Source organism: Leucopleurus acutus, assembly GCF_964270905.1.
Source record: "Leucopleurus acutus genome assembly, chromosome: 4".
NCBI classification, from domain to species: domain Eukaryota; kingdom Metazoa; phylum Chordata; class Mammalia; order Artiodactyla; family Delphinidae; genus Leucopleurus; species Leucopleurus acutus.
Window position 1 is genome coordinate 117,705,477 of NC_139146.1, and position 25,919 is coordinate 117,731,395.

General features: G+C 38.0%; 1 protein-coding gene across 4 annotated transcripts in view; it reads left to right on the forward strand.

Moving 5' to 3' along the window:
* GPAT3 (glycerol-3-phosphate acyltransferase 3) overlaps positions 1-25,919 on the forward strand; it is a 57,394-nt gene that overhangs the window by 25,985 nt on the left and 5,490 nt on the right. For all 4 annotated transcript variants that reach the window (XM_082838756.1, XM_082838757.1, XM_082838755.1 and 1 more), the window contains exons 4-11: positions 11,697-11,967; positions 15,226-15,300; positions 15,831-15,920; positions 18,471-18,564; positions 22,952-23,067; positions 23,915-23,970; positions 24,516-24,601; positions 25,463-25,591. In XM_082838756.1, the coding sequence (XP_082694882.1) occupies positions 11,697-11,967; positions 15,226-15,300; positions 15,831-15,920; positions 18,471-18,564; positions 22,952-23,067; positions 23,915-23,970; positions 24,516-24,601; positions 25,463-25,591 (917 nt within the window). The remainder of the gene's footprint in view (positions 1-11,696; positions 11,968-15,225; positions 15,301-15,830; positions 15,921-18,470; positions 18,565-22,951; positions 23,068-23,914; positions 23,971-24,515; positions 24,602-25,462; positions 25,592-25,919) is intronic.

Here is a 25,919-nt window from a genome sequence, read left to right on the forward strand (position 1 = left end):
TCATTCTAAAGCAGGGACACTTGTGAAACTTTTATGTAGTGAGGTTTTTTTCCCTTCAGTTTGCATTGTATTCATATTTTTGTTTTTCATCCTTACCGATCTCTCTACTTCCAAGAAGAGATAAACTTCAAACCTTAAAACAGCAACCAAAAAATGACCTAGCCAACAGCAACCCCTCTTACAAGTATATTGCTAATTTGACAATCAAATAGATAAAATATTATCAATAATAGGTGAAACTAAGCAGAAAGATGTTAATGTGTGTCTGTGAACTCTCAGTGTTCTAATACTTGCTGGTAATAACATGTTTCTCTCATCCTAAGTATTTCTTCTTCTAAATCATTTTAGGTTGTAGGGTGAGGGGTTAACATAGATCTGTCGCTTGTAGCAAAAAAATGATATTTTGATTCAGAGGTGGGGACCAATCCAGGTTGTGGGGGCCTGAAGCTTATACAATTTGGAGACTCTCTTTAAGAAAAAGAATACACAAAATTAGGTGTGGGAGCTTGGAAGGGGCCGTGCAGGTGAGGAGACTGAAGCTTAACCTTCTTAGTTTTACAGTCAATCTGTCTTTGGCTCAGAGACCTTGAACTCAATGTAGAGTCATGGCTGAGGATATAGCAGGTTGTATAGAGGCTGTTTTCTACAAACCTTGGCTGGGTGACAGTCCAGGTTAATGAGGATATAACAGAGGTAAATGACTTTAGAATAAACCCTAACAGTGACAACAATAAAACGTCAAGGGTGATTATCCTTTCTAAACCTTGACTAGCCTGCAAGATGCCTGGGGCAGCTGCTTCTGCCTCAGAGAGGACTTGAAGAGGAAGGATACCGGCAGGACATCTGTGTGCTGAATCACAGATTGGACAGAACAGCCTCCTTGGGCAACTTGGACCTGGCTGAACTACAAACTGAGGGAGTATTAAATGGACCACTGCCCAGGGGCTGTTTTCTGTTGGGCTTATTGTAGGAAGACCTAATGGGGTGTGGTCCAGGCTGTAAAAGATTCCTGCCCCAGATGAAAAAGAAAAACCAGTGACTTGAGTTCCTGCTTCCTGGGAGGGATGATTAAGCCTAAATCAGTCAGTGACAAGTGCGTGTCCAGATTAATGACAGGTGGAGGCCACTTATAGGTTTTCCCATATCAAAGTTCCATTTCTTCCTTCAAAGGTAGGACAGATACTCAGTAGAAGTGCTACTCAGGGCTTCTCTTTAGCAAGGAAGAACTGGGGCTGATGTGGAGTTGATGGGAAAGATCTTACATCTTTGAGGTTTGTCAAAGAGCAACTGTTGGACAGAGTGACATGGAATTTGAAGGTTTAGAATATGAGAGAACATTTGGTTTTGGAGTCACAGACTTGGTTTCAAATGCTGGTTCTATTCCTTTCTCTCCCCATGGCTCCAGGTAAGTTACCCAATCATCCTGAGCCTTAGTTTCCTAGTCTGTAAAATGGGGATAATAGACAATACCTCATAGGATTATGGGGATTACATGAGTGTACATGTCAAGGGTTTAGCACACAGTCTGGCATCAGGAAGCATTCAATAAATGTCAGTTGTCTTTTTAGTTTAGGAAGGAAGACAAAAATTATTCGTGGGAAGGGTAGGTATGATTGGCTAGAGCCTCTAATTGGGATTATAGCTAAAAGTTGTGAAGACTCTTAAATGTAACAGTTTTCTTTAAAAAAAAAATTTATTTATTTATTTATTTAGGCTGCACTGTGTCTTCGTTGCGGCTCACGGGATCTTTGTTGCGTCAGGCAGACCCTTAGTTGCAGCATGCGGGATCTAGTTCCCTGACCAGGGATTGAACCTGGGTCCCCTGCATTGGGAGCGTGGAGTCTTACCCACTGGACCACCAGGGAAGTCCCTGTAACAGTTTTCTGATTCCCCCCCAAAATTGAGGCATAATTAACATACATTAAACTGCACAAATATCAACTGTTCAACAAGATGAATTTTTACATACTTGTAAACCAATGTGACTACCACCCAGATTCAGCCGAACATATTCATGATCTCACAGTTCTCTCAGGCCCTGCCTAGTAGGCGTGACTCATCCCTCAGTCCTCATTGTAACCTCTCTTTTGATTTCTGTCATTATCAATTAGTTTTTCCTATTTTTTTTTGAAATTCACATAAATGAAATCATATAGAATGGGCCCTTTTGTGTTTTTTTCAAGCAGCATAATGTTTATGAGATTTCTCCGTGTTACATGAATCAGTGGATTTTTTTTTAATTGTTGTGGAGTATTTCTTTATACAAATACATAAAAATTTGTTTACCCATTATTGTGTTGATTGACATTTGGGTTATTTTACATTTTTTAGCTGTTAGGAATAAAACTGCTATGACCATTGTTGTGAACCTGTTTACTTGTTTTTCTTGGGTACATACCTTGAAGCGGAATTGCCAAGTCATAGGGTAAACGAGTGTGTTTAACTGTTGGAAACTGCTAAATGGTATTCCAAAATGGTTGTACACTCTCAGAGCTGTGTCTGCATTCTATAGCCTCTTCAGTGCTTGGTAGTTTTGGCCCTTTTAATTATAGCCATGTGGTGGGTAAGTAGCAGTACATATCTCACTTCGGGTTTTTTTGTTTTTTGGTTTTTTTTGCGGTACGCGGGCCTCTCACTGTTGTGGCCTCTCCTGTTGCGGAGCACAGGCTCCGGATGCGCAGGCTCAGAGGCCATGGCTCATGGGCCCAGCCGCTCCGCGGCATGTGGGATCTTCCTGGACCGGGGCACGAACCCATGTCCCCTGCATCGGCAGGCGGACTCTCAACCACTGCGCCACCAGGGAAGCCCTCGTTTTGTTTTTTAACAATAGCATTTTTAGTACTTTTCTCTCACTATGTAAAATAATACATATACTTTACTGAAAAATTAGACGTTGCAGATGTATAAGAAAATTAAAAGTTACCCACATGAAATCCTATTACCCAGAAAAGACCTAATATTTTGATATCTTTCCTTATAGTTTTTTCCCCCATTCCTATATATTTTAAAAAGTGTAGTTATTTTAATTTAGTTGATTTGGGGTTGGACCCTGATGTCTTTACTTTTATAGATTCCAAAGATATTCTAATGTGCAGCCATGCTTGAGAATTACTGAGTTAGTTCAACTCCTTTTTTTCCCTCTCCCATCTGTGTATTGAATATTTTAGTGCCTGGCCTGGAACTCTCTCTGTAATGACTGAATGAACGAATGAATGAGATTTAGATGAGGAAATTGATTCCCAGCTAAACTGACATTTCAAATGAGTTTCTTAAACAGATTAAAAAGAAAATACAGTATTCAGTTTTAAAAAGTAAAGAGAATAGTACAGTTAATTCCCTTATAGCCATCACCCTAATTCAACAAGAATTTGCTTTATCTATCCTTTTTTTCAGTTTTTTCTTTGTGGAAGTATTTTATTTAATTAAAAGTTTAATTACAGATGTAGTATGTGAGCAATGTTGAAAATCAGAGAATACAGATAAGCAATCAGAAACATTGTATTCTCACTTTTTTGTGTGTGTGCTGTCATGTATTTTAATGTATAATTGTAGTGACTCATTTTAAAAATTTTTATTGGAGTATAGTTGCTTTACAATGTTGTGTTAGTTTCTACTGTACAGCAAAGTGAATCAGCTATACATATACATGTATCCCCTCTTTTTTGGATTTCCTTCCCATTTAGGTACCCAGAGAGCACTGAGTAGAGCTCCTTGTGCTGTACAGTAGGTTCTCATTAGTTATCTATTTTACACATAGTATCAATAGTGTTATATGTCAACCCCAGTCTCCCAATTCATCCCATACCCCCATCCCCCGTACTCTCACCTTAATGAATGTCCTTTTGTGGGAGTATTTTAAAACTAGATATTATGTCATTTTGCCTCTAAGTACCTTAGTATGCATCTCAAAAATCTGACTTTTTAAAAACATACTCTGGATACCATTATTACACTTAACTAAGTTAATAACAGTAAACTGGATTTTTAAAAAATAACTTAGGAAGGAGAACAGTGGTAGTCAGGAACACAAAGGATTCACTGTGAAATAAGCATAGTCAAATCGCCTAATTTATGTGCTGGAAATTGTAACTTGACTAACGGCCCAGGGAATTTTTTGCACATGGTATATCTCAAGCTTAGCCTTGCGATGGTAAATTATTTTGAAAAAAGGTGGCAAAAAGTGGACTGGAAACCTGTGTAGTTGGGGGACTGCGTAGTTGATGCGCTCATTAGTGTGTTAATATCTATGATGATTAATGAACTGGAGAAGAATGAGGACAGAGCTCAGTGGTCTGTTCAGGGATCTGTCCTTCGCTCTGGCTTGTTAGAATTGTATCAGGACCTTGAACTATGCCTAAGGGATTGAACATGGGTCTTATCTCTCCGGAGGCTGGCACTGAATATTTCCGCTCTTTAATCCCAGCTGCTCTGATCCACCCCACTCCCCAGCCCCAACCGCATACAGTTAATCTTTTTTTAAAAAATAAATTTATTTACTTATTTTTGGCTGCTTTGAGTCTTCGTTGCTGCGCGCTGGCTTTCTCTAGTTGCGGCGAGCGGGGGCTACTCTTCGTTGTGGTGCGCGGACTTCTCATTGTGGTGGCTTCTCTTGTTGCAGAGCATGGGCTCTAGGTGCACGGGCTTCAGTAGTTGTGGCGCACGGGCTCAGTAGTTGTGGCTTGCGGGCTCTAGAGCACAGGGTCAGTAGTTGTGGCGCACGGGCTTAGTTACTCCGCAGCATGTGGGATCTTCTTGCACCAGGGCTCGAACCCATGTCCCCTGCATTGGCAGGAGGACCGTCAACCACTGCGCCACCAGGGAAGCCCACATACAATTAATCTTTACAGCTACTTTACCCTGGTCTCTTTAATCAGGCCAGTCACATTTATGGATCAGGAAGGATATTGGGGCATGGGAGGGAAGAATGTAGGCCTGGCTTTCTTGCCAAGAACCGGAGACCCTCAGAGGAGATTCTCATAGCAGAAAAAGGACCTTGCCACCACTAGTTGGAGCTGGGACAGGTAAACTCCTTCCTGCCCAATTGCTTAATAATTGGGTAGGGGGATATAGAGTAAACTTTTTTTTTAAGGGACGTATTTATTTAAGTATTTATTTAATACTATTTAGTATTTATTTAATCCTATAATAGGTAAATCATGGAAATAGGGGATTAACAGTTATTGTCTCCTTCAATTCTTTTTTTTTCTAAAATTGTGGTAAAAACACTTCACATAAGATCTACCCTCTCAACAAAATTTTAAGTGTACAATACAGTATTGTTAACTATAGGCCATACTGTACAGCAGATCTCAAGTACAATTTTTACAAAATTGAAGCATAATATACATAGACAAGAGTATAAAATTATAAATGTACAACTTGATGGATTTCCCAAAGTAAATGTACTCATGGACCTCTCACCTAGATCAAGAAATAGAACATTAACAGTGTCCCAGAAAGTGCCCCTAACGCCCCCTCTAAGTCACTACAAGACAAGGAAGTTTTTTGTTTTGTTTTTGTTGATTCCAAGCCAGATTTAATTTTTAAATTTCCTGTGGAAATAGTGCTAAAGGAGATTTCTATTTCATGGTACTGCTACTATATGATCACGTATATTTTGGGTTAATTAGGCTTATCATTGGATAGGACTCTAGCTCAAACAGACTAATTCAAAGTTTCCATGAGAGAGTGTGTTTTAAACTCTGAGCTTCTGACTTTTGGAATATAGCCTATTGGTAGGTTAAGGATCAACTTCTATACATAAGCCTGCTGTATCCACCTTTGGTCTGTGGTGGACCCTGATTTTCCGTAATTGCTGACCTAGAAAGCATACTTTACAGCTGGAAGATGGAAAAACTAGTGTGATTTATAAATGGGCAGTTATTCCAATAGTTCACTCAGCTAATTTAGAGTTAATTATATTTGAGATGGTTTTAACTTCAGCCTCCATTTCTTTTAACAGGCCTTTCATAGCTGGTATTATTTATGTACCAGTGACTTGCTCAAGGCAGGTGGCACAGGCAGCTTGTGCAATTCATCTCTTGCATTAGATATAATTGTTCTAATTTTATTTTCATCCAAGCATGAACCTTGTCGTGTTGGCCAAAGCACTGGTTAAGGACAAAGTTCAAATGTTTATGGCTTTCCCTTTTTGAGGTTAACTTGCGAAACAAAAGGAAATATTTTCTAGAATCAGGGTTTTACCAATTTAAGATCTGTGGGTTGCTCTGAAGGATCAGGATTAATTTATTAATAATAACGAGTTTTCCTTAATGACAATAAAACCAGTATAGAAACTGTCTGTGCTAGTTAAATCTGATATGTACTTATATCTATATTTTGAAGACTTTTGGTCTACTTATGATCATTTTTTGGTGTCAAAAGAAGTATTTCCTCTTTTTCTAAGGTGTATTTTGATGCCTGATAGTAGTACATAGTATCCCCTATATGTGGAGTGAATTGAATATTTTTTCCTGTTAGAAGTTCATACTTAGGGTGAATTCAGTCAGTATTTCTGACCCTCCAGTAGTCAATATTTAGGAAGGAAGTAACATTATAAATTCAGCAGTGCTTCTTTTGACATCTAATTTTATAATACCTAATTTCAGATTTTGTGTGCCTTATTAAAGAGCTCTTAAGCTAGTACCTGCTCTCTTACAATATAGAGCTTCATCTTGGGAACAATTGTCAGTTCCATGTAACTTTTCTTTTTCTTTTTCTTGGTTATAGCACATGTGTAGCCACCACCTAATTTAATAAATAAAGCTTTACAAAACAAATTCTCCTGTTTATCCCTCCCTGATTCCATTGCCCTGCCAAACCTGAAACTACTACTCTGATTTTGATGTTTATTATTTTTATGCATATTTTCATACTTCCCCTATACATGTATGTATTCTTAAACAATACATAGTATTTATTGTTTTGCATTATTCAAACTCTATAAAAATATCACCTTTCACATATTACTCTGAAATGTTTGTTCCTTCTGATATTTGCGTATTATCTAATTTGGTAAATTTTAGTTAATTTCTTTTAACTGTTGTGTAGTATATACTTCATACATCCATTTTAAAAAATATGAGCTTCCATTTATTTACGTATAATTGACATATAACATATTAGTTTCAGGTGTACAACATAATGATTCGATATTTGTATATATATATTTTAAATTAAATTAAATTAAATTTTTCTTGGCCACGCCATGTGGGTGGCATGTGGGATCTTAGTTCCCCAACCAGGGATCAAACCCGTGACCCCTGCAGTGGAAGCGCAGAGTCTTAACCACTGGACCTCCAGGGAAGTCCCGATATTTGTGTACATTGCTGTATATCCACCTATTGAATGAACCTTCGTATTGATTCCACTATTTTGCTATTATAAACAATGTGGCAAGATGTTCTTATATATGCCTGTTTGTGCACAATTTTATAAGAAGCTCTCTAGAATATAAGGAAAAAACTCTTCCTTAAAGTGGAATACCAAATAATAAATGTGGAAGGAATGAAGGAGAGAGAAAATACTATTTTAAAAGACACATAGGGCTTCCCTGGTGGCGCAGTGGTTGAGAGTCTGCCTGCCGATGCATGGGACGCGGGTTCGTGCCCCGGTCCGGGAAGATCCCACATGCCGCAGAGCGGCTGGGCGTGTGAGCCATGGCCGCTGAGCCTGCGCGTCCGGAGCCTGTGCTCCGCAACGGGAGAGGCCACAGCAGTGAGAGGCCCGTGTACCGCAAAAAAAAAAAAAAAAAAAAAAAGACACATAATACCAATTTATTTGGGGTGAAAGTGTGAGGAGCAGGATATTTCCGTAGTTTCAAAGCATCTCCCTTTTATAGATACCAATAGGTAATAATTATCCATTTATTAATCAAAAAGAGAAAAATAGTAACTTCACAGTGGGGGAACCCTGTAAGCACTGACTACCTTAAACCAAGTGGTCAAAATTAAACATCACAAATCATGGGACAAACTGACATCAGTGCCTCCCCATGGGATGCACTGAGAAGGATACAGCATCACTTACATAGTATTCCTGCCCAAAGTGTACAACCTGCATCTAAGCATGAAGAGACATCACGTTAACCCAGATTGAGACAGTCTACAAAATAAATGGCTTGTGCTCTTAAGAAATGTCAGTATCTTGAAAAACAAAGAAAGGCTGAGGAAACTTTTCATATAATAGGAGACTACAGAGACGACATGTAAAGGTATTGTACAATCCTGGGTTGAATCCTGGACCAGGAAAAAAGTGCTGTGAAAGATATTGGTACCATTGTTAGAATTTGAATAAGGTTTGTAGATACTAGTGTTGCAGTAATGTCAACTTTCCTCATTTTGGTAATTGTACAGTGGTTATGGGAGTTCCCTGGTGGTCCAGCAGTTAGGACTTGGTGCTTTCACTGCCATGGCCCTGGTTCAATCTATGGTTGGGGAATCAAGATCCCGCAAGCGCCGCGGCAAGGCCAAAAAAAAAAAAAAAAAAAGTACTGTGGTTAAGTAAGTGAAGCTCCATGTCCTAAGTAAATCTATGCTGAAATATTTGGGGTAAGGGGCATGATGTCTGCAATTTATTCTCAAGTGGTTCAGAAAATAGTATTGTTTTATACATACAGAGATATGATAGTAAAGCAAATGTGACAAAACGTTGGCAGTTCGTGGATCTGGGTAAAGTGAACCATCACTGCAGTTTTTCTGTATATTTGCAATTATTAAACGCAGATCTTCCTGCGGTGTACCTGGAAGTAGAGTTGCTGGGTCTTGGGCTGTGAATATCTTTAAATTTACTAGACAGTGCCAAATTGTTTTCTAGTGTGGTTGTGCTAATTACATTCTATTGTCCCAGGTCTTTACCAACACTTGATATTATTCAATTAAAAATTTCCATCGGTCTTCATGGGTATGAAATAGTATCTCATTGTGGTTTTTGCATTTCTCTGATTATAGGGAAGCTGAACATCGTTTTAAATGTTTATTTAAAAGTAAGTAAGTCATTAAGGCTTACTCTTTTTATGAATTCCTTGCCATATACTTAAGCATTTTTTAACTGAGTTCTTTGACTTTTTCTTATTAATTTTTTGTATGTTAATATATTCTGGAAATGAATCCTTTGTCAGTTACCCACATTGCAGTTACCCACACACTTTTCAAAAGAGGCTTAAGGAAAATATAAAATTGAGTTATATTTTATTTGAGTTACGCAGAATAAAGTAGGTCAGAGGGCAGAGAAAACATTGCACATCAAATGTGTAGTGGCTAAGGGATTGGCTTCTGTTTACAGATCTCTTCTCTCCTGGCTCAGTTAAATAATATTAGGCAACTTGAACTTGTATTTTTATCTCTGGTCCTTCTGAAAAAGGTTATTTTTTTAGAAGGGCAGTCTCCTGTCTCCAGTGTATTTCATTCAGCGATTTCCCAAGTAACTGTTCTTCTCTTCCCTTCTAGACTTAATAAAAAAAAGTCTATACATTGCTAAATAATGAAACTCTTGCACTGCTAAATATTGGCCAGTGCTCGGATTGAGTAACCTGCTCTCAGTGGTACTGCATTACCTACAGAGCAAGAGGGTAATTCAGTAGCAAAACTATTTGGTTCATTTTCTAATACTGATTAAACCCTTTGCAGAGATGAGGAGAGATTAAACCACTTGGAGTACACTACTGAAAAAGATAATCTAATGATCATTCAAGAACTTACTTTAGTGCTGGCCTTCCTAAGGTGGTTAGGTATTAGCTTTGCATGTGGGCAAAACCAAACAAAACCCACCAAAAAACTCAAAAGTAAAATTAGAAAACTTTAGCCTTTGTAAGGACTTTCCCAGCCCCCTGCCCCCCATTTTATAAAGGAGGACACCAAGTGAGGTGACTTATTGGTTACCCCTGGTCATAGAGCAAGCTGGTGGTTGTCCTAACAGAACTTGACTTTGGATTCCAGATCCTCTTCACTTTCTACTCCAGTGCATTATGCTGCCATTCCTTCAAAAAATGGGTATATTACAGCTCCTCCCACAGAGGCACATCCAAGTTCTCCAGAGGGTAGATAACATAGCTGTCTCCACTTTCCTCATTGATTTCCTAGTAAACTGAAAAATGAGAAAATCAAAGGGGATCTTCTTTCAGGGAACTTAATGTCTTAAGTCTTGACTTTTCTAATTAATGTAAGAAGTAAATTCATTTGTGATATGCCCCATAGGGACAAATGTATAGCCATGTCACTGTGTATATAGCTACTTTTTATTTTGAAGATCTTCTCATCTATTATTTTTATTCAGTGGGTAGAACTGGGTGGCAGTAGTCATTTTTCAATCTACTAAACTTATGCTACTTTAAAAAATCTTTGAATTATTTTCTTTATGGAAAATACAATAACAGTATAAAGAGGAAAACCTAGTCCTATTGCCCAGAGATAACCACTTAATATTTCCTTCTGGACATTTTTACTATATATATATTTCATAGAGTTAAGAGTAAACCATAGTTTTAGATCCTGACTTTTTTCACTTAACATTATAGTTTTTATTAATGGATATACTATATCTCATTGTCTGGGTCTATTTTTTAAAATTAATTAATGAACTTTTGGCTGCGTTGGGTCTTCGTTGCTGCGAGCGGGCTTTCTCTAGTTGCGGTGAGCAAGGGCTTCTCATTGCGTTGGTTCCTCTTGTTGTGGAGCACGGGCTCTAGGCATGCAGGCTTCAGTAGCTGTGACTCGCGGGCTCTAGAGCACAGGCTCAGTAGTTTTGGTGCTTGGACTTAGTTGCTCCACGGCATGGGGGATCTTCCCGGACCAGGGCTCGAACCCATGTTCCCTGCATTGGCAGGCGGATTCTTAACCACTGTGCCACCAGGGAAGTCCCTGTCTGGATCTATTATAATGAAAATGCTACAGTGAACACTCTTGCCTGCGTTTCTGATTATTTTCTTATGACAGGTTCCTAGAATTGGAATTATTGACTCATCAGCAAAACTATTTTTAGTTTCTTCATGCCAAACAGATTTTGACAAAATTGCTCCCAGTTCCACACTCGTACAAATTGAGTATGAGAGTACCTGTGTCATTTCTGTCTTTGAACTTTATCATTAAAGAAACATGTTGCTGATTTGATCATGCAAACAGGCCACTCTTTGTCTGATTCATGTTTCTTTGATTACTAGTAAAAAGGCTTTGAAATATTTATTAACTATTTATCTTTTTTCTATGAATTCAGTTCATGAACTTTGCTTACTTTTTTGCAGGAGCCTATGTTTTTCTTATTAAATAATTTTTACATATTAAAAACATCAAACTTTTGCTATTTGTGGTAATACCTTCTGCCATTTTGGTTGCTTTTTGGCTTTATAGTTTTTATCTGGGGAAAACATAAATTTGTTTCTACACAGTCTAGATTTATACTTGGGGAGAGTTTGTTTCTGTGAGTTCTTTTGCTAATGATTCGTAGGGAGAAGATGCAAGCAAAAGGGTTATTGAGGACCAAATTCCTCTGTAATGAATTGAAATCATTGGATAGAAGCCATTTCATGCAGACTCAGGGATTTTTACCTCTTTTCCCACTTCAGTTGCTTGTCTTTTATTTCTGAAATCTGCTTCATGTTACCCATTAGAGTTATTTGTCTTCTGCACAGTTAAAGTAGCCTCTTTGATCAGTTGTTCTTCTGTCCTATGGCATTTTCTCATGTCCTGATGCTTTCTTTTAAGGTATTATCCAAAGAGATGAGTCACCCATGGAAAAAGGGCTGTCTGGTCTGCGAGGAAGGGACTTTGAGCTGTCTGACGTGTTTTATTTCTCCAAGAAGGGATTGGAAGCCATTGTGGAAGATGAAGTGACCCAGAGGTTCTCCTCAGAGGAGCTAGTGTCATGGAATCTCCTCACAAGGACCAATGTAAATTTCCAGTACATCAGTCCGAAGCTCACCATGGTGTGGGTGCTGGGCGTCATAGTGCGCTACTGTGTCCTACTACCTCTGAGGTACGTCTCCTGCCCAGTAACTTGATGGTACAATTGGTTCAGCTTTCTTTTTAAATCATGTATGTAATGGCCACCTGAGAGTATTAATGATACTAACCCACCCCTTCCCATTTAGAAAACACCACTAAACGTGACCTCCACAAAAACATATTATTTATTCTCTCACATTTTTCCCAAATGGAAGTGTGTATTCAGAATCCAGTATATGTTAACTGCATCCATGTTGCTCTTTCAGTCATGGAAAATTTGAGGATGGATAGAAAAAGGAAGTTAGAAAAAAGAAGAGAGAGTATTTACAGTTTCACATTCACCAGAGTGTCATCCAAACTGTGACTGCCTCTCTTTGCTGGTCTGTAGCCATTCATAGCTGCACAGGAGAAAAAAAATTCCTCAGAGTGGTTACCACACAGGAGAGGGATATTTGGAAAGGTGAATTTGTTCCACCTAGTTCAATTTTGATCACTCACTTTTCTTATTAAAAGTTCACCAGTTGGGCCCCGTTTTGGTTCTGAGTTTGCGTGCTCCCTCATGAGAAAGTAGCCTCAAAGCTCAGTTTACTGGAGCCACAGTGTGGATTATGAGTTGAAGAGGTGACACTGGGCAGTGGGATGAAGTGGTTATGGTCTGTTTAGCGTGGTGATGGCAGGTAGTAGCACGGGTGCCAGGCATGATATTGCTGTTGATTGTCTTGCTTCATTTCCCTGGACATGGCCTTGGTGTGCTCTCAATACAGCTTTCCAGGCAGTTGCTTCCAGCCGACTAAAATTGCCACATGAGTTGAAACCTCTTTACCATCCCTAGGGTGGCCTATCCTTGCCTCATTCCGATTTATTATGCGGAAAGAGATTGCTTAAGTGTAGGCAAAGGCACATTTCTAAGAAGCTCTCTCTCTTTTCTTGTGCTCATGTTGCCACTGTGTAGATGTTGCGGTATGTCTTTGGAGAATCATTTCAGCTGTGATAACAAAGTGAAATTAGGACACACTTGCTTGAACATTAAGCCAGTGTTCCCAAAGTGGGGTTCATGCACTCTGGGGATGCACAAGATTATCCATTGTTGTGTTTGGGAAATGTTTCAGCTTTTATTTATTAGAAGTTTCTAGTCTATTTATAATTAGTGCTTCCATTGATTTTATTTTTATTCTTATAAAGAAATGAAATTTCAGTAAAGTTGAATATATAGATGAGCTCTTACATCTTCACTTGGTCCATGGGTCAGACACCGTATCCAAGGCAACCTGAAGAAAGAGTGAGGATTTTACAGCTCAGAGTACTTGAGATGCCCTCATATGTTGGTTAGCTTTCACTTGCTGGGGGTACCCACCAAATAGTGATATGATTCTATTATCTAGTTTAAATTAATGCTCATGAAATAGATATGTGACATAAAAGATTCTTGCAAAGAAACCACAGATTTAGGATAATCCAGTAATATAAGCAGCCAAGAACAAGAAGAAAATGGCAGAATTGAGGCTCCTACTCTCAGTACATACTCTTCATGGGAAAGAATTGCTTTGTAAATGCTTTTTAAAAGAAGCAGTTGCTGCAAAGTGAGCATTTAAAAAACAGATTGTGCTAAAATTGTGTTGATGGTTCAATAACTCTGTGAATGTGGCAAAAACTATTGAATTGCCACTTTAAATGGTGAATTGTATGACATGTGAATTGTATCTCAGTAAAGCTCTTAAGCAACACAGATTGTGGCAGAAAACTTGTGTCATCTGTGAGAACTCTCATGTTGGCTCACTGAGACTGGAAAACAGAATTTTCTGTTAATTTAGCAAATAAAAATGTTCAATAGTTTTGAACCCAGTTGTTAAACATGTTAAAATATATAACCTCTTCTGATTTAATGTGTAGGAACAAGTGATTCTCATTAGGACAAGATGGCACAACATTATTTTAAAACTTTTGTGTAATCGATGGATGAGATTAAGCAGTCATTTAGTTATTGCATTAGTGACTGACATGAAAATATGGCATCCAAAGAAAAACTGAATCAGACCTTCAAATCGCTGTGTCAAAAGGTGTTAAACCAAGACTTTAACAAGGTTTAACAACTTAACAAGGCCTTTATAAGGAAGCCCCATTTATTTTGAAAGGTATAAAATCTCAGCTTTTTCTTTTTGAGTAATTCTATTTACATTTCTAAGAATAACTCTTTCCTTTTGGAAGTAAAAGCATTTTTCAAAAATGAGAAAGTGTCTGTGGAAATGAGAGATATTGTCTGTCACCTTGTTTACTAACTTCTGAGCTATCTAGAACCACACAAAGGAACCACATTTAGATTTGCATGGAAGGATTCCTACATGGTGATATAACTTGGTGCTCTTATTATGAAAGAGCCTTTAAGTAAAACTTTTTCGTCATTTGCTATAAATTTCTTTGAGAAAAATTTGAATTGTGCCCTTTTCCCCCCATCATTAAAAAGCATAGAAAAACAAGTTATTTTCAGACCTTTGCAAGGTATTTTCCTTTTACAACCTCACCATGCCACACCAAAGTATCTCAAACAAAGTAAGTTAACTACTTTCAACCTGAAATGACTCCTTTATACAGCATAAAACTCTTTTATTATATAAGAAGTTAAGGGCTTCCCTGGTGGCGCAGTGGTTGAGAGTCCGCCTGCCGATGTAGGGGACACGGGTTCGTGCCCCGGTCCGGGAAGATCCCACATGCTGCGGAGCGGCTGGGCCCGTGAGCCATGGCCTCTGGGCCTGCGCCTCTGGGCCTGCGCGTCTGGAGCCTGTGCTCCACAGCGGGAGAGGCCACAACAGTGAGAGGCCTGCATACCGCATAAAAAAAAAAAAAAAAAAAGAAGTTAATATGTGTATATTTTTAAAAATTTTTAAAAATACTTCAGAAAAACAGAAGGGCAAGACTTTTATTCTCTTCACTAGCCCACTTAACCCTTTGATGATTGCATAGATTGAACATGGCAGTTTTGTGAACAAATTTCCAGGCCTGCTATATGCATCTATAGACTGGTTATGTGCTTGGTGTTATTTTGAAAATGGTATCATACTCTACACATTATTTTGAAGTTTGCTCTTTTTTTTTTTCTCAAAATGTACAAAGAACCATTCTTCCATGTCAGAATCTATAGATTTGCCCGATTCTTTGAATGGCTGCATCATATTGCATAGCATAGATGCTCCTCAAGTTATTTACAGTTTAATTTTTTGTGAACTTTATATTCCTTCCCTTTTCCCCCTACTGTTCAACTAGGTTTTGCATTACTGTTTCTTTTCCTTTTCAGGGTTACCTTGGCTTTCGTTGGGATCAGTTTTTTGGTTATAGGAACTACCCTGGTTGGACAGCTGCCAGAAAGCAGGTGAACTGTTTCCTTCCTCCCAGCCATTAATAGGATTGTCCGTTTTCTTAGCTGTGTCCACAAAGAGAATATTTGTGTGATTCCTATGTACTGCGTCAAATTTATGGCCTCAGCACGCGTATTAAAATGCCACTCACTTCATCTTCATAGTACTTATTTGATTTCCCATGATGCTTACATTTAAATTGACAGAAGTTGCTTTTCAAAAGGGGAAATGAAGAGAAGGAAGCAAATGGACTGAGGGACTCAAGGAAAGCAAGAGAGTCTTGTAGTATTGTCAAGCTAATGAGGCTGAGACCAAAGAAGCTTCAGCTTTCTTGGGCAGGAATTTTATCATGCTAGTCCTTGGTCAGGATTTATCGTTGGTCAGGGTGGAAGCTATTTTCCATTAGAGTTTTGTCCTAAATACCTCAGCGAGACAGTGAGAATTGAACTGTATGCTGCTGTCAAGGAGCACATTGAAGCTTTTATTGTATTGTTTCTTAGGAGTGCCCAGAGCTGCACAATAAAATGTTTTCTCTTTCTTTCAGTCTCAGAAACCGGCTGAGTGAACTGGTGCACCTGACTTGCTGCAGGATCTGTGTTCGTGCCCTCTCTGGTACCATTCATTATCATAACAAGTGAGTATTTGCTGGCTTCCTGCCAGCGTTTCTCTAGGTAAATCAGCATGTGATTGACAGTAGTGGGTGGGAGGAAGCAGGTGAAATAAGAGTATTTTCAGCGTGTTCATCTCTACTGCTTAGAGCATCACAGACATAACAGTGCACAAAAACACTTTTCAAGGTTGTGAAGAACCTAGGGCCAGGACAGGAATAAAGATGCAGACGTAGAGAATGGACTTGAGAACATTCTGGGATGAAGTGAGAGAGTGGCATGGACATATATACACTACCAAATGTAAAATAGATAGCTAGTGGGAAGCAGTTGCATCGCACAGGGAGATCAGCTCGGTGCTTTGTGACCACCTAGAGGGGTGGGATAGGGAGTGTGGGAGGGAGACGCAAGAGGGAGGGGATATGGGGATATATGTATACGTATAGCTGATTCGCTTTGTTTTACAGCAGAAACTAACACACCATTGTAAAGCAATTATACTCCAATAAAGATGTTTAAAAAACAAACCAAAAAAACCCCTACTTTTCAAAAGCAATCCATTTGCAGAGGGAACATAATAATAAACATGTAATGACCTTAATAAATAGGCATTTATGGTGTGCAGGCCAGGCCCGTACTTCTCATAGGTCATCCCTTTGAGAAGGCGCTGTGTTATCCTGTTTTACGGGGTGAAGAAATGGAAGCTCTGGGTTTGCTTGTCTAGGTTCACGTGGCTAGTAAATGGGAGAGTCAGGTTTTAAACTGGATCCATGTAAAAATTTTTAAATGGTGAAGGTGACAGGCCTGCAGAATGGTGGAAAGAGGACTAGAGTTGGGAATCCTGAGTCTGGTTTCTAGTCTCAGCTCTGCCACTTCTAAAATCCCACAACTGAGCCTTAAAACAGAACCCAGCATTCTGCTTACCTTACCCCTCATCAGAGAGGAGAAAGGTAGTAAGTGAAGTTATTAACTACATGGAGGTCATTTTGATTGTTTTTGAATTACATTTCTGGAAACTAAATTTTATTTTTTTATATTTAATATCATTATTTAAAATGTTCTAGGACAAGCGTCTCTTTTTTTACTGACTGGATCTTTTAAAAAAAATTTAAAAATTTTTATACAACTTTTAAAGATTACTTGCCACTTACAGTCATTATAAAATATGGGCCATATTCCCCGTGTTGTACAGCACATCCTTGAGCCTGTCTTTCGCCCAGTAGTTTGCACCTCCCACTCTCCACCCCTGTGATGCCCCTGCCACACACACTTTTTTTTTTTTTTTTTTTTTTTTGCGGTACGCGGGCCTCTCACTGTTGTGGCCTCTCCCGTTGCGGAGCACAGGCTCCGGACGCGCAGGCTCAGCGGCCATGACTCATGGGCCCAGCCGCTCCGCGGCATGTGGGATCTTCCCAGACCGGGGCACGAACCCACGTCCCCTGCATCGGCAGGCGGACCCTCAACCACTGTGCCACCAGGGAAGCCCAACACACACTTTTAACCACTCGTTTGCTCTCTATATCTGTGTGACTGGATGTTTGTGTCTTTTTTCTAGAAGGGAAACATTTCATCATTTGGCTTTACCATGTGTTACCAACATAAAAGGCCCCTTAAATTTCTAAAATTACAGGATTTGTGATTGGGCTGTGAGTTTTGGGGTGAGGATTAGAAGAAAATGTTTTGTGAAAAGTATGATTAGAGGAAACATCTTCTACAGAAAAGGAGCTTTAATTACACGGAGAGGAGTTCACAACTTATTGTAGAATTGCTTCTAATTTTAAGGAAAACATACTAACATTGTTATGCATTTGGTTCCCTTTCTTCTCTGTATGGGTCCAAAGAAAACCACTTTGCTTCATTAGTGTGAAATACCATTTAAACTTTAGGACAGAGGTTGGCACACTAAACTATGGGCTTGTAGGCAAAATGTGGCCTGCCATCTGATTTTTGTAAATAAAATTTTATTGGAACACAGCCATGCTCATTCATTTAGGTATTATCTGTTACTGCCTTTGTGCCAAAACCACAGAGTCCAGGAGTTTTGACAGGGATTGGCTGGCTTGTAAAGCCTAAAGTATTTACTCTCTGGCCTGTGATAAGAAGAGTTTGCCAACCTCTGTTTTAGGGGGATAGGAAGGAGGAAACTACAGTGAATTTACTCTGGATCATCCTGAAGCCACTGAAAGTGATACTTACGAAGATTGAAATAATGTGAAAATACTTATGGTAAAATAAGTAAAACTTACATATCACAAAGTTTATTAAAGTTATGGAATCTTTGTAATTCAGTCTAATGTTTTAAAATTATTTTTTCATCATAAAAGGACAATATGATCATTACAGAAAAGTGATATAAATGTATGTAAAGGGAAAATCATGGGCCCCTCCTCCTATACTCTTAGCCCCCTCCCATCATACTGCCTGGAGACAACCTTTTTAAGATGAACCCATATACTTTGAAACTTTATTTTTTTAGTGTACTTTTAAAAACAAAATAGCGTGAATTTCTACATGCTGTTCTGCAAAATAGTGCCCATTTTTCAAGATTTAGTATTAACCGTTGTTTGTAATTGCAGGCAGTACAGACCCCAGAAGGGAGGCATTTGTGTTGCCAACCATACTTCACCAATAGATGTTTTGATCTTGACAACGGATGGGTGCTATGCTATGGTAAGAACAACGCGTTGATATTTCAAGTAATTGCATGTGTTGTGGATTGTTCAAACTTTTGTTTTATTTTGGCACAAATTAGAAAGTTAGTTTTATATTAGAAAGTGACGTGTTATACTATGTAAGTATATGTTATCAATATTAATATATTTACATGAGGAATATATAGTGCAAGAAAAAGAAGGAAAACAGCCATTATATTTAAGGTAGTAAGAAATTAACTTAATGAAATGTAGACATACTTGAGCATGATTGGACTTTATAAAGTTGATACCATCTTGCTTGTAAAATCCCTGCAATGTTTAACAAGCAATAAAAAAAGTTAAAAAAAAAATCCCTGCAATGTTTAATGACACTTTGAGATGTTAAAGTCTTCCCCCTTAGAGCTGTACAAATCCCTTACCAGCCAATTAGTTCTGTCTCCCTTCAGGGAGTCATATGCAATTAAAGAAAAAAACCCTGTCCCTTTAATGAAGGTGAAGCAAGGAAGGCAGATATATATACCACATTGCCTTTCTCAGTTCTTGCCTACAGCCGCAAAAGAAAAGAAAAGGAAAAAACCCATCAACAAACCACAAAGTCCACAGTAAAAATCAGACACCTCACAAGACCTTTTTGTGGCATTTCTGGCATGTTTTCAGTTCAAAGGGTGTTTTCTGTCACCCTGAAGAACTTGTCAAGATTTTCTTCCTCTCTTTTATTTGGAGGATCACTAAAGATGTTCTTTCCTGCTGGTGGTAAATATGCCCTAAGCTGATGTGTGAATAGAATAATGAGAGAGGAATCCTGGGGAATCTTCTTTTCATATCTCATGGTGGTGGCTTGCGCTTCAGAGAGAACAGATGGATTTTATTTCACATGTCAGCTCTAGTGACTGTTAGTCATGGTCTGGTGTGCTTTCCTGGGAAGGCATTTGAAGGGAGCCATTATTTAATTTATTTATTTATTTTGAGGTATAGTTGATGTACAGTATTATATAAGTTTCGGGTGTACAGCATAGTGATTCACAATTTTTAAACGTTATACTCCATTTATAGTTATTATAAAATATTGGCTATATTCCCTGTGCTGTACAACGTATCTTTGTAGCTTATTTATTTTCTACATAGTAGTTTGTACCTCTGAGTCCCCTCCTCCTATGACTGATACTCATGGTCTGGTGTGCTTTCCTGGAAAGGAAGGCATATGAAGGGAGCCATTGTTGATTTAAGGGTCTGCTGCAGATAGGCAAGTAGGGAGTGCTGGCATGTGTGTTGGTAGCTGACAATCTGTGGCTTATACAAGTCATTGAGGGGGGTTTGAAGACCTTTGTAAAAGCTCCTAGCTCACTGCCAGATATTTAATCTAAGACACAAGTTCATATATATAACTCTTGGGCAAACACATTTTAACATGTTATTAAATTTCTCTAAGTTGTGGAGCTCTTTCTGAATTTAAGGAAGCTTTAACCACCACTCTGAAAAGACTTAATGGGAATTGGTAGTTCTTAACCTTTTTTAGGTTAGCAATCAGTTAATATTTATGTATCCTTTTTTTAGAAAAACAACAACATACATTTGCATCATACAAACAAAATTTTGTCTATAATTTCAAGATGTTTATGGATCCCAGAAAGCCCATCCAGAGACGCCAGAAAGCTCGTCCAGAAACCCTCATGTTAACAATCCTGGATAGACCCCACCCATTTCTGGGTGTATATAATAATTCCTTGCATTTATGTGGACAAGCACGTTCACATCCATTGTGTTTGACCTTCCCTGTAATCCAAAGGGGTTAGGGCTGAGATGTTGTAATTGACAAAGCAGAGGTTCAAGCGTATTAACCAACTTGCCTAATCATGATTTTGTGTTTCTGATACAATATTCATTCCCTGTCCTGGTCAACAAAGAGTTGAGTATAACTCATTTGTGACTGAAGGCCTCAGAATTTTGTTAGCATTTTCCATGCTTCTTGATCATATATAACTGCAATTACAGGTGCAGTATACAATTGTATAAGTTACAGTATTAGCCAAGGCTTAGAAAAGCATAGAACCTGCGAACTTTCTGATGGGTTGAGTGATAGAAACCAAAAGCCAGTTGGATTTATTTATTTATTTTTTTAGTTTTAATTTTGTAATTGTAGTTGAGTACAATGTCATGTTAGTTTCAGGCGTACAACATAGTGATTCAACACATATACATTATGAATTAATCACCACTATAAGTTTAGTAACCATCTGCCACCATATAAAGTTATTGCAACATTATTGACTATATTCTCTATGCTGTGCATTACATACCATTCCTTATTTATTTTATAATTGAAAGTTTGTACCTCTTAATCCTCTTCAACTATTTTGTCCCACAACCCCCTCCCCCCATCTCCATCCTTTCTAAGCCAACCAGATTTATATCAGAGGCAGCAGAGGGCAGAAGTGGGAGGAACTGTACAGCTAACCTCCAGAGGTTGTATTTGTCCTCTTTTGGCTAAATATAAACTATACATCAAGATCTCTTCTTAGTGCCTTTTCAGAATTTTTTTTTCTTCCTAAACAAAGCTCTCTACTTTTTTTTTAAAATCTAGAAATATTTTCTAACTTAGAGAGAAATTGTAATAATAAGAATGTTGCATGGAACATCCATATGCCCTTTATCCACATATACCTGTTGGTAACATTTTGTGCCATGCTTTATTATTTACATTCTCATGTGCTGCTTTCTCTCTCTCTATGTAAAAATGTGTGTAAAATATTTCTACTTTTAATATGTTTATATGTCATATTTATGTGTAATACTAATATAATATTAGAAATCTGAGTCTGTAACAATTCATTCAATTCATCAAGTTCTTTCTTAGTTTTCTGCAACCTATATTTGTATCTCTCTTTTCTTCACAGTGAATACCCTTTTTCCCAACAATATCAACATGTTTACTCATTTTCTCAATCCTATAATACATCTAAAATTGCTTCAGAATTGCTTCACCTGTTTTACTACAAAAAGAAAAATATATTGTAAAAAGAATTCAGGGTATTTTGCATTTCTTGGTACCCCACCCAAGATGGAGCAGATGTGGTCAAATACTATCTTTGTAAATTTCTTAGATTTTTTTTTTCCTCCCCCTTCCTTCAGTGTTCTTTTATTCATTTGAAATACAGTTGGGTTCATTTGTTTAAATTTGCTTTCACTTTGCTAGTTGCATCCTTGTTGATTTATTTTTTAAATTTGTGAGACATTAATATGTTTTGAAATGTCAAAACTAGACAGAAAACTACATTCATAGAAGTCACTCCACCCATGTCCATTCTACCCCATTCCCTCCTATCCTTGTAGGTTTCCAACTACATTGGTTTTGCATATGTTTTCTTTTTGTAGAGGTAAACAAATACATGTGTATATTTCCCCTTCCATCTAACACAAAAAGTGGCATACTTTATTTGCTCTTTTGCAATTGCTTTTTTCACTTAACAATATCTCCTAGAAATCACTCCTTATCAGTCATAGAGATCAACCTTATTCTTTTCCTAGCTGTACAGTACTCCATTGTGTGCATGTATCATGGTTTATTCATCTAAGTTCTTATGTTTGGACATTTAGGTATTTTCCAATATGTCGCAATTACAAATAATGCAGTTATAACTTTGTGCATATATATTTCCATTTTGTTGGAGCTATATCTTCAGGGTAAATTCCTAGAACTGGAATTATTGAGTTGAAGGATAAATGTATATGTAGTTTTGATAAATTTGCCAAATTTCCTGCTATGGGTGTTATAATCTCCTCATCCCAAGCAACGTGTGAGAGTGCCTGTTTCCCACAGCCTTGGCTCAGAGCGCATTGTCAAGCTTTTGAATCTTTGTTGATTTGAATGGTCAGAAATCATATTTCAGTGTAGTTTTTTTTTTAATATTTATTTATTTATTTGGTAGTGCCGGGTCTTAGTTGCAGCAGGTGGGCTCCTTAGTTGCAGCACTTGGGCTCCTTAGTTGTGGCATGCGAACTCTTGGTTAAGACATGCATGTGGGATCTAGTTCCCTGACCAGGGATCGAACCTGGGCCCCCTGCCTTGGGAGTGTGAAGTCTTAACCACTGCACCACCAGGGAAGTCCCTCAGTGTAGTTTTAATTTGTATTTCCCTTATCTTGGCTGAGTTGAAAGACCTCTACTTTTTAAAGCTAGAGTAAAGCTAGTATAGCAACATAGCTTAAAATTCAAAGGCGCTACTAAGAATACTTTGTGCTAATATTTGGCCAGTCATGTCCTTTGAACTGACTAAGAACTTCAATCAGTAGAAGAAGGCCAATCTTTTCTCTGAGTGGGGAATAGGAACTTACTGGTACTAAAAAGAAAAAAAGGCTTTCTTTGGACAGCTATGCCTTTGCATCTTTTTCTCATGGTCCTTCTAGGTTGGCCAGGTTCATGGTGGATTGATGGGAATTATTCAGAGAGCTATGGTCAAGTCTTGTCCACATGTCTGGTTTGAACGCTCAGAAATGAAGGACCGACACCTGGTTACTAAGAGGTAAGCAGCATCATTACACAGTATCTATTGGGGTAGCATAAAATCTTTCAAGCCTTGGTCTTCCTGCCAAAGAAGGCAGAGCAGTACTAAAGGTTAAAACTAAAACATATGGAGCTCTATTTGTGGTTGGCCTTTTCTGGTGAATCACCTGTCTTAGCTAGATTTTAAAATTTTTGAATTCTGTAGTTATAGTGGGATACATGATGAGATTAGAAGGCCCATACATTTACATTGCCATGACTTAGATATAGTCCAGTCACTGAATTTTTAAAGTTGAAAATTACTACCTTGAAGGTAATAATTGGTAACCATTGGCTGAATAAATAGATGGTGGATTAAGTGTTTGCTGAATGACCGTTATCACTTAAATCCATGTAGAGACAGACAGAGCTAATGCTATTTATGGAACAGGAGAAGGAACTCCTGGGGCTTGGGGTACAGTTGCTTACCAGAAACCTTTGTTTGGAAACAGCTTTTACCTGAGGCCTTTAACTGAAGGCACTCTGATCATTGCTATAAAGATGAAGGTGGGCCATGCTTTTAAAAGTAAAATGGAAAGTACCTGTTGAAATCTCTTTAAGGTTAGAAAACTGTTCCCCATCTTGAGATTACTGAGCAGTAGTATATACTCTGGCAGCTGTAATCTCTCTATCTCAGCTTTACCAACCTTTACACATTTTTTAGAAAGGGACCAACTTGAGTTTATTTTCTTTACTTGTATCTTATTTCTTTCCCCCTTATTGCTTTACAAGTATATCTGTGTTAGTAGAGAGTAAAGAATACCAAAAAGGATTCCCACCTCTCTCTTTTTTATGGTATAATTTTGATCCTTTTTGTTTCTTCACAGACTAAGAGAACATATTGCTGATAAGAAAAAATTACCCATATTAATCTTTCCTGAAGGTAAGAAGGGACAGTGCTTATTACCAAGCTATAGTTGCTAACAAGTACCGAAAGTATATGAGGAGTTGGATTGTTCTAGAATTGGCATTCTTAGTTCAGATCTATGCTGTCCTGTAGGGATGGGACGGCCTCTGAGCTAGTAATTCCCTGCTTTCTTTTGAGATCTGATGGAAGTCCTGGTACCTTTTTGACCTTAGAAGTTGTTTCTGGGTAATGAACTTAGAAAGGTATTGTCCATAACTTTTTAAAGTCCTTATTTTAAGATGTGCTGAAATTGTCACCTGTCATGAGGAAATTGTATCTTTAGAGTAACCAATAATAAAGTAAAAGTTCGTTATTAAACCTGCTTAGAACTGTCGAATTACTACTACTTAAGCAGGAATTGATTTGTAAAATGATAATAAAATATCTGTAATTTTTTTCTTTTTAAAAAAATCTGTAATTTGATATGACTTGAATATTTTAACTTATTTTATATCAAAATGATTCATTTTAAAAATGGCTGCTTTAAAAAATATTCACCCTCTTCTCCCATTTCCTTATAGGAACTTGCATCAATAATACTTCAGTCATGATGTTTAAAAAGGGAAGCTTTGAAATTGGAGGAACCATATATCCAGTTGCCATTAAGGTAAAATGCCCTCACCCCCCCAAAAGAGGGCAGTGACCTGGTAATGTCATTTTGATATAATTTCAAACTTAAAATTTGCAAGAATAAGGAATACTTGTGGACTCTTTACCCAGATTGACCAATTGCCCCATTTGCTTGATCACTTTTTCTCTCTACTGAGTTATGTATATAGATATGTGGGGTGGCACTGTGTGCCAGGCCAGTGTCTGAGTACTGAGGACGCCATGATAAGCAAAACAGATACTGTTCCTTCTTTCACCCACCTTCCAGTTAAGTGGGAAGACAGATATTTAAGAGTCATGTCAATAACCCTCCTGTATCAGTGCTCTCTGACTCTAGTCAGGTGAGTTATATGGCCTGGTTTGCTCTTTGGGTTTTTTGTTTGTTTGTTTTTTAAATTTTTAATGGAGTGTAGTTTTTTAAATTGTTCTTTTAATTTTTATTGGAATATAGTTGATTTACAATGTTGTGTTAGTTTCAGGTGTATAGCAAAGTGAATCAGTTATACAAATACACATATCCACTCTTTTTTAGATTCTTTTCCCATATAGGTCATTACAGAGTATTGAGTAGAGTTCCCGGTGCTATACAGTAGGTCCTTATTAGTTAACTCTTTTATATACAGTAGTGCATATGTGTCAACCCCAATCTTCCAATTTCTCTCTCCCCCTCTTACCCCCTGGTAACCATAAATTTGTTTTCTACATCTAGTTTGCTCTTTGGATCCTTTCTGTCAACTAAAGTAGCTTCTCTTTTTTGGGGTGTCTGATAGAGATGTTTGGCTTATCATCCATTGACATGGATAAGAGAAACTGCCACTTAATTCCTAACTGGAATGCATTTTCTTTTCTCTTTTCTCAGTATAATCCTCAGTTTGGTGATGCATTTTGGAACAGTAGTAAATACAACATGGTGAGCTACCTGCTTCGAATGATGACCAGCTGGGCAATTGTCTGTGATGTGTGGTACATGCCCCCCATGACCAGAGAGGTATGCCATAGACAGCTGGTCTTTGGTGCTTTATCTAGTCAGATAAAGGCAAGAAAACCTTTACCTGAAAACCTGGGTGTCTCCCTTCCTCACATTAGCTACAGTTGGACTTTCTGCTTTCTCAGTATTAGTCATTAAAAAGTACATATACCTAGCTCTCTTCAAAATCAAGCTGGTTTTATATTCAGAGACTCTTTTCCGTAATAGTTTTTACAATTGCCATTGGTTTCTTGAACCTGCAGGTATTGTAGAATTTTGTATCTTGAATAAGGCTAGTATAGAGCATAATAAACATATATACACGTGATAAAAATATTAAACAGTACAG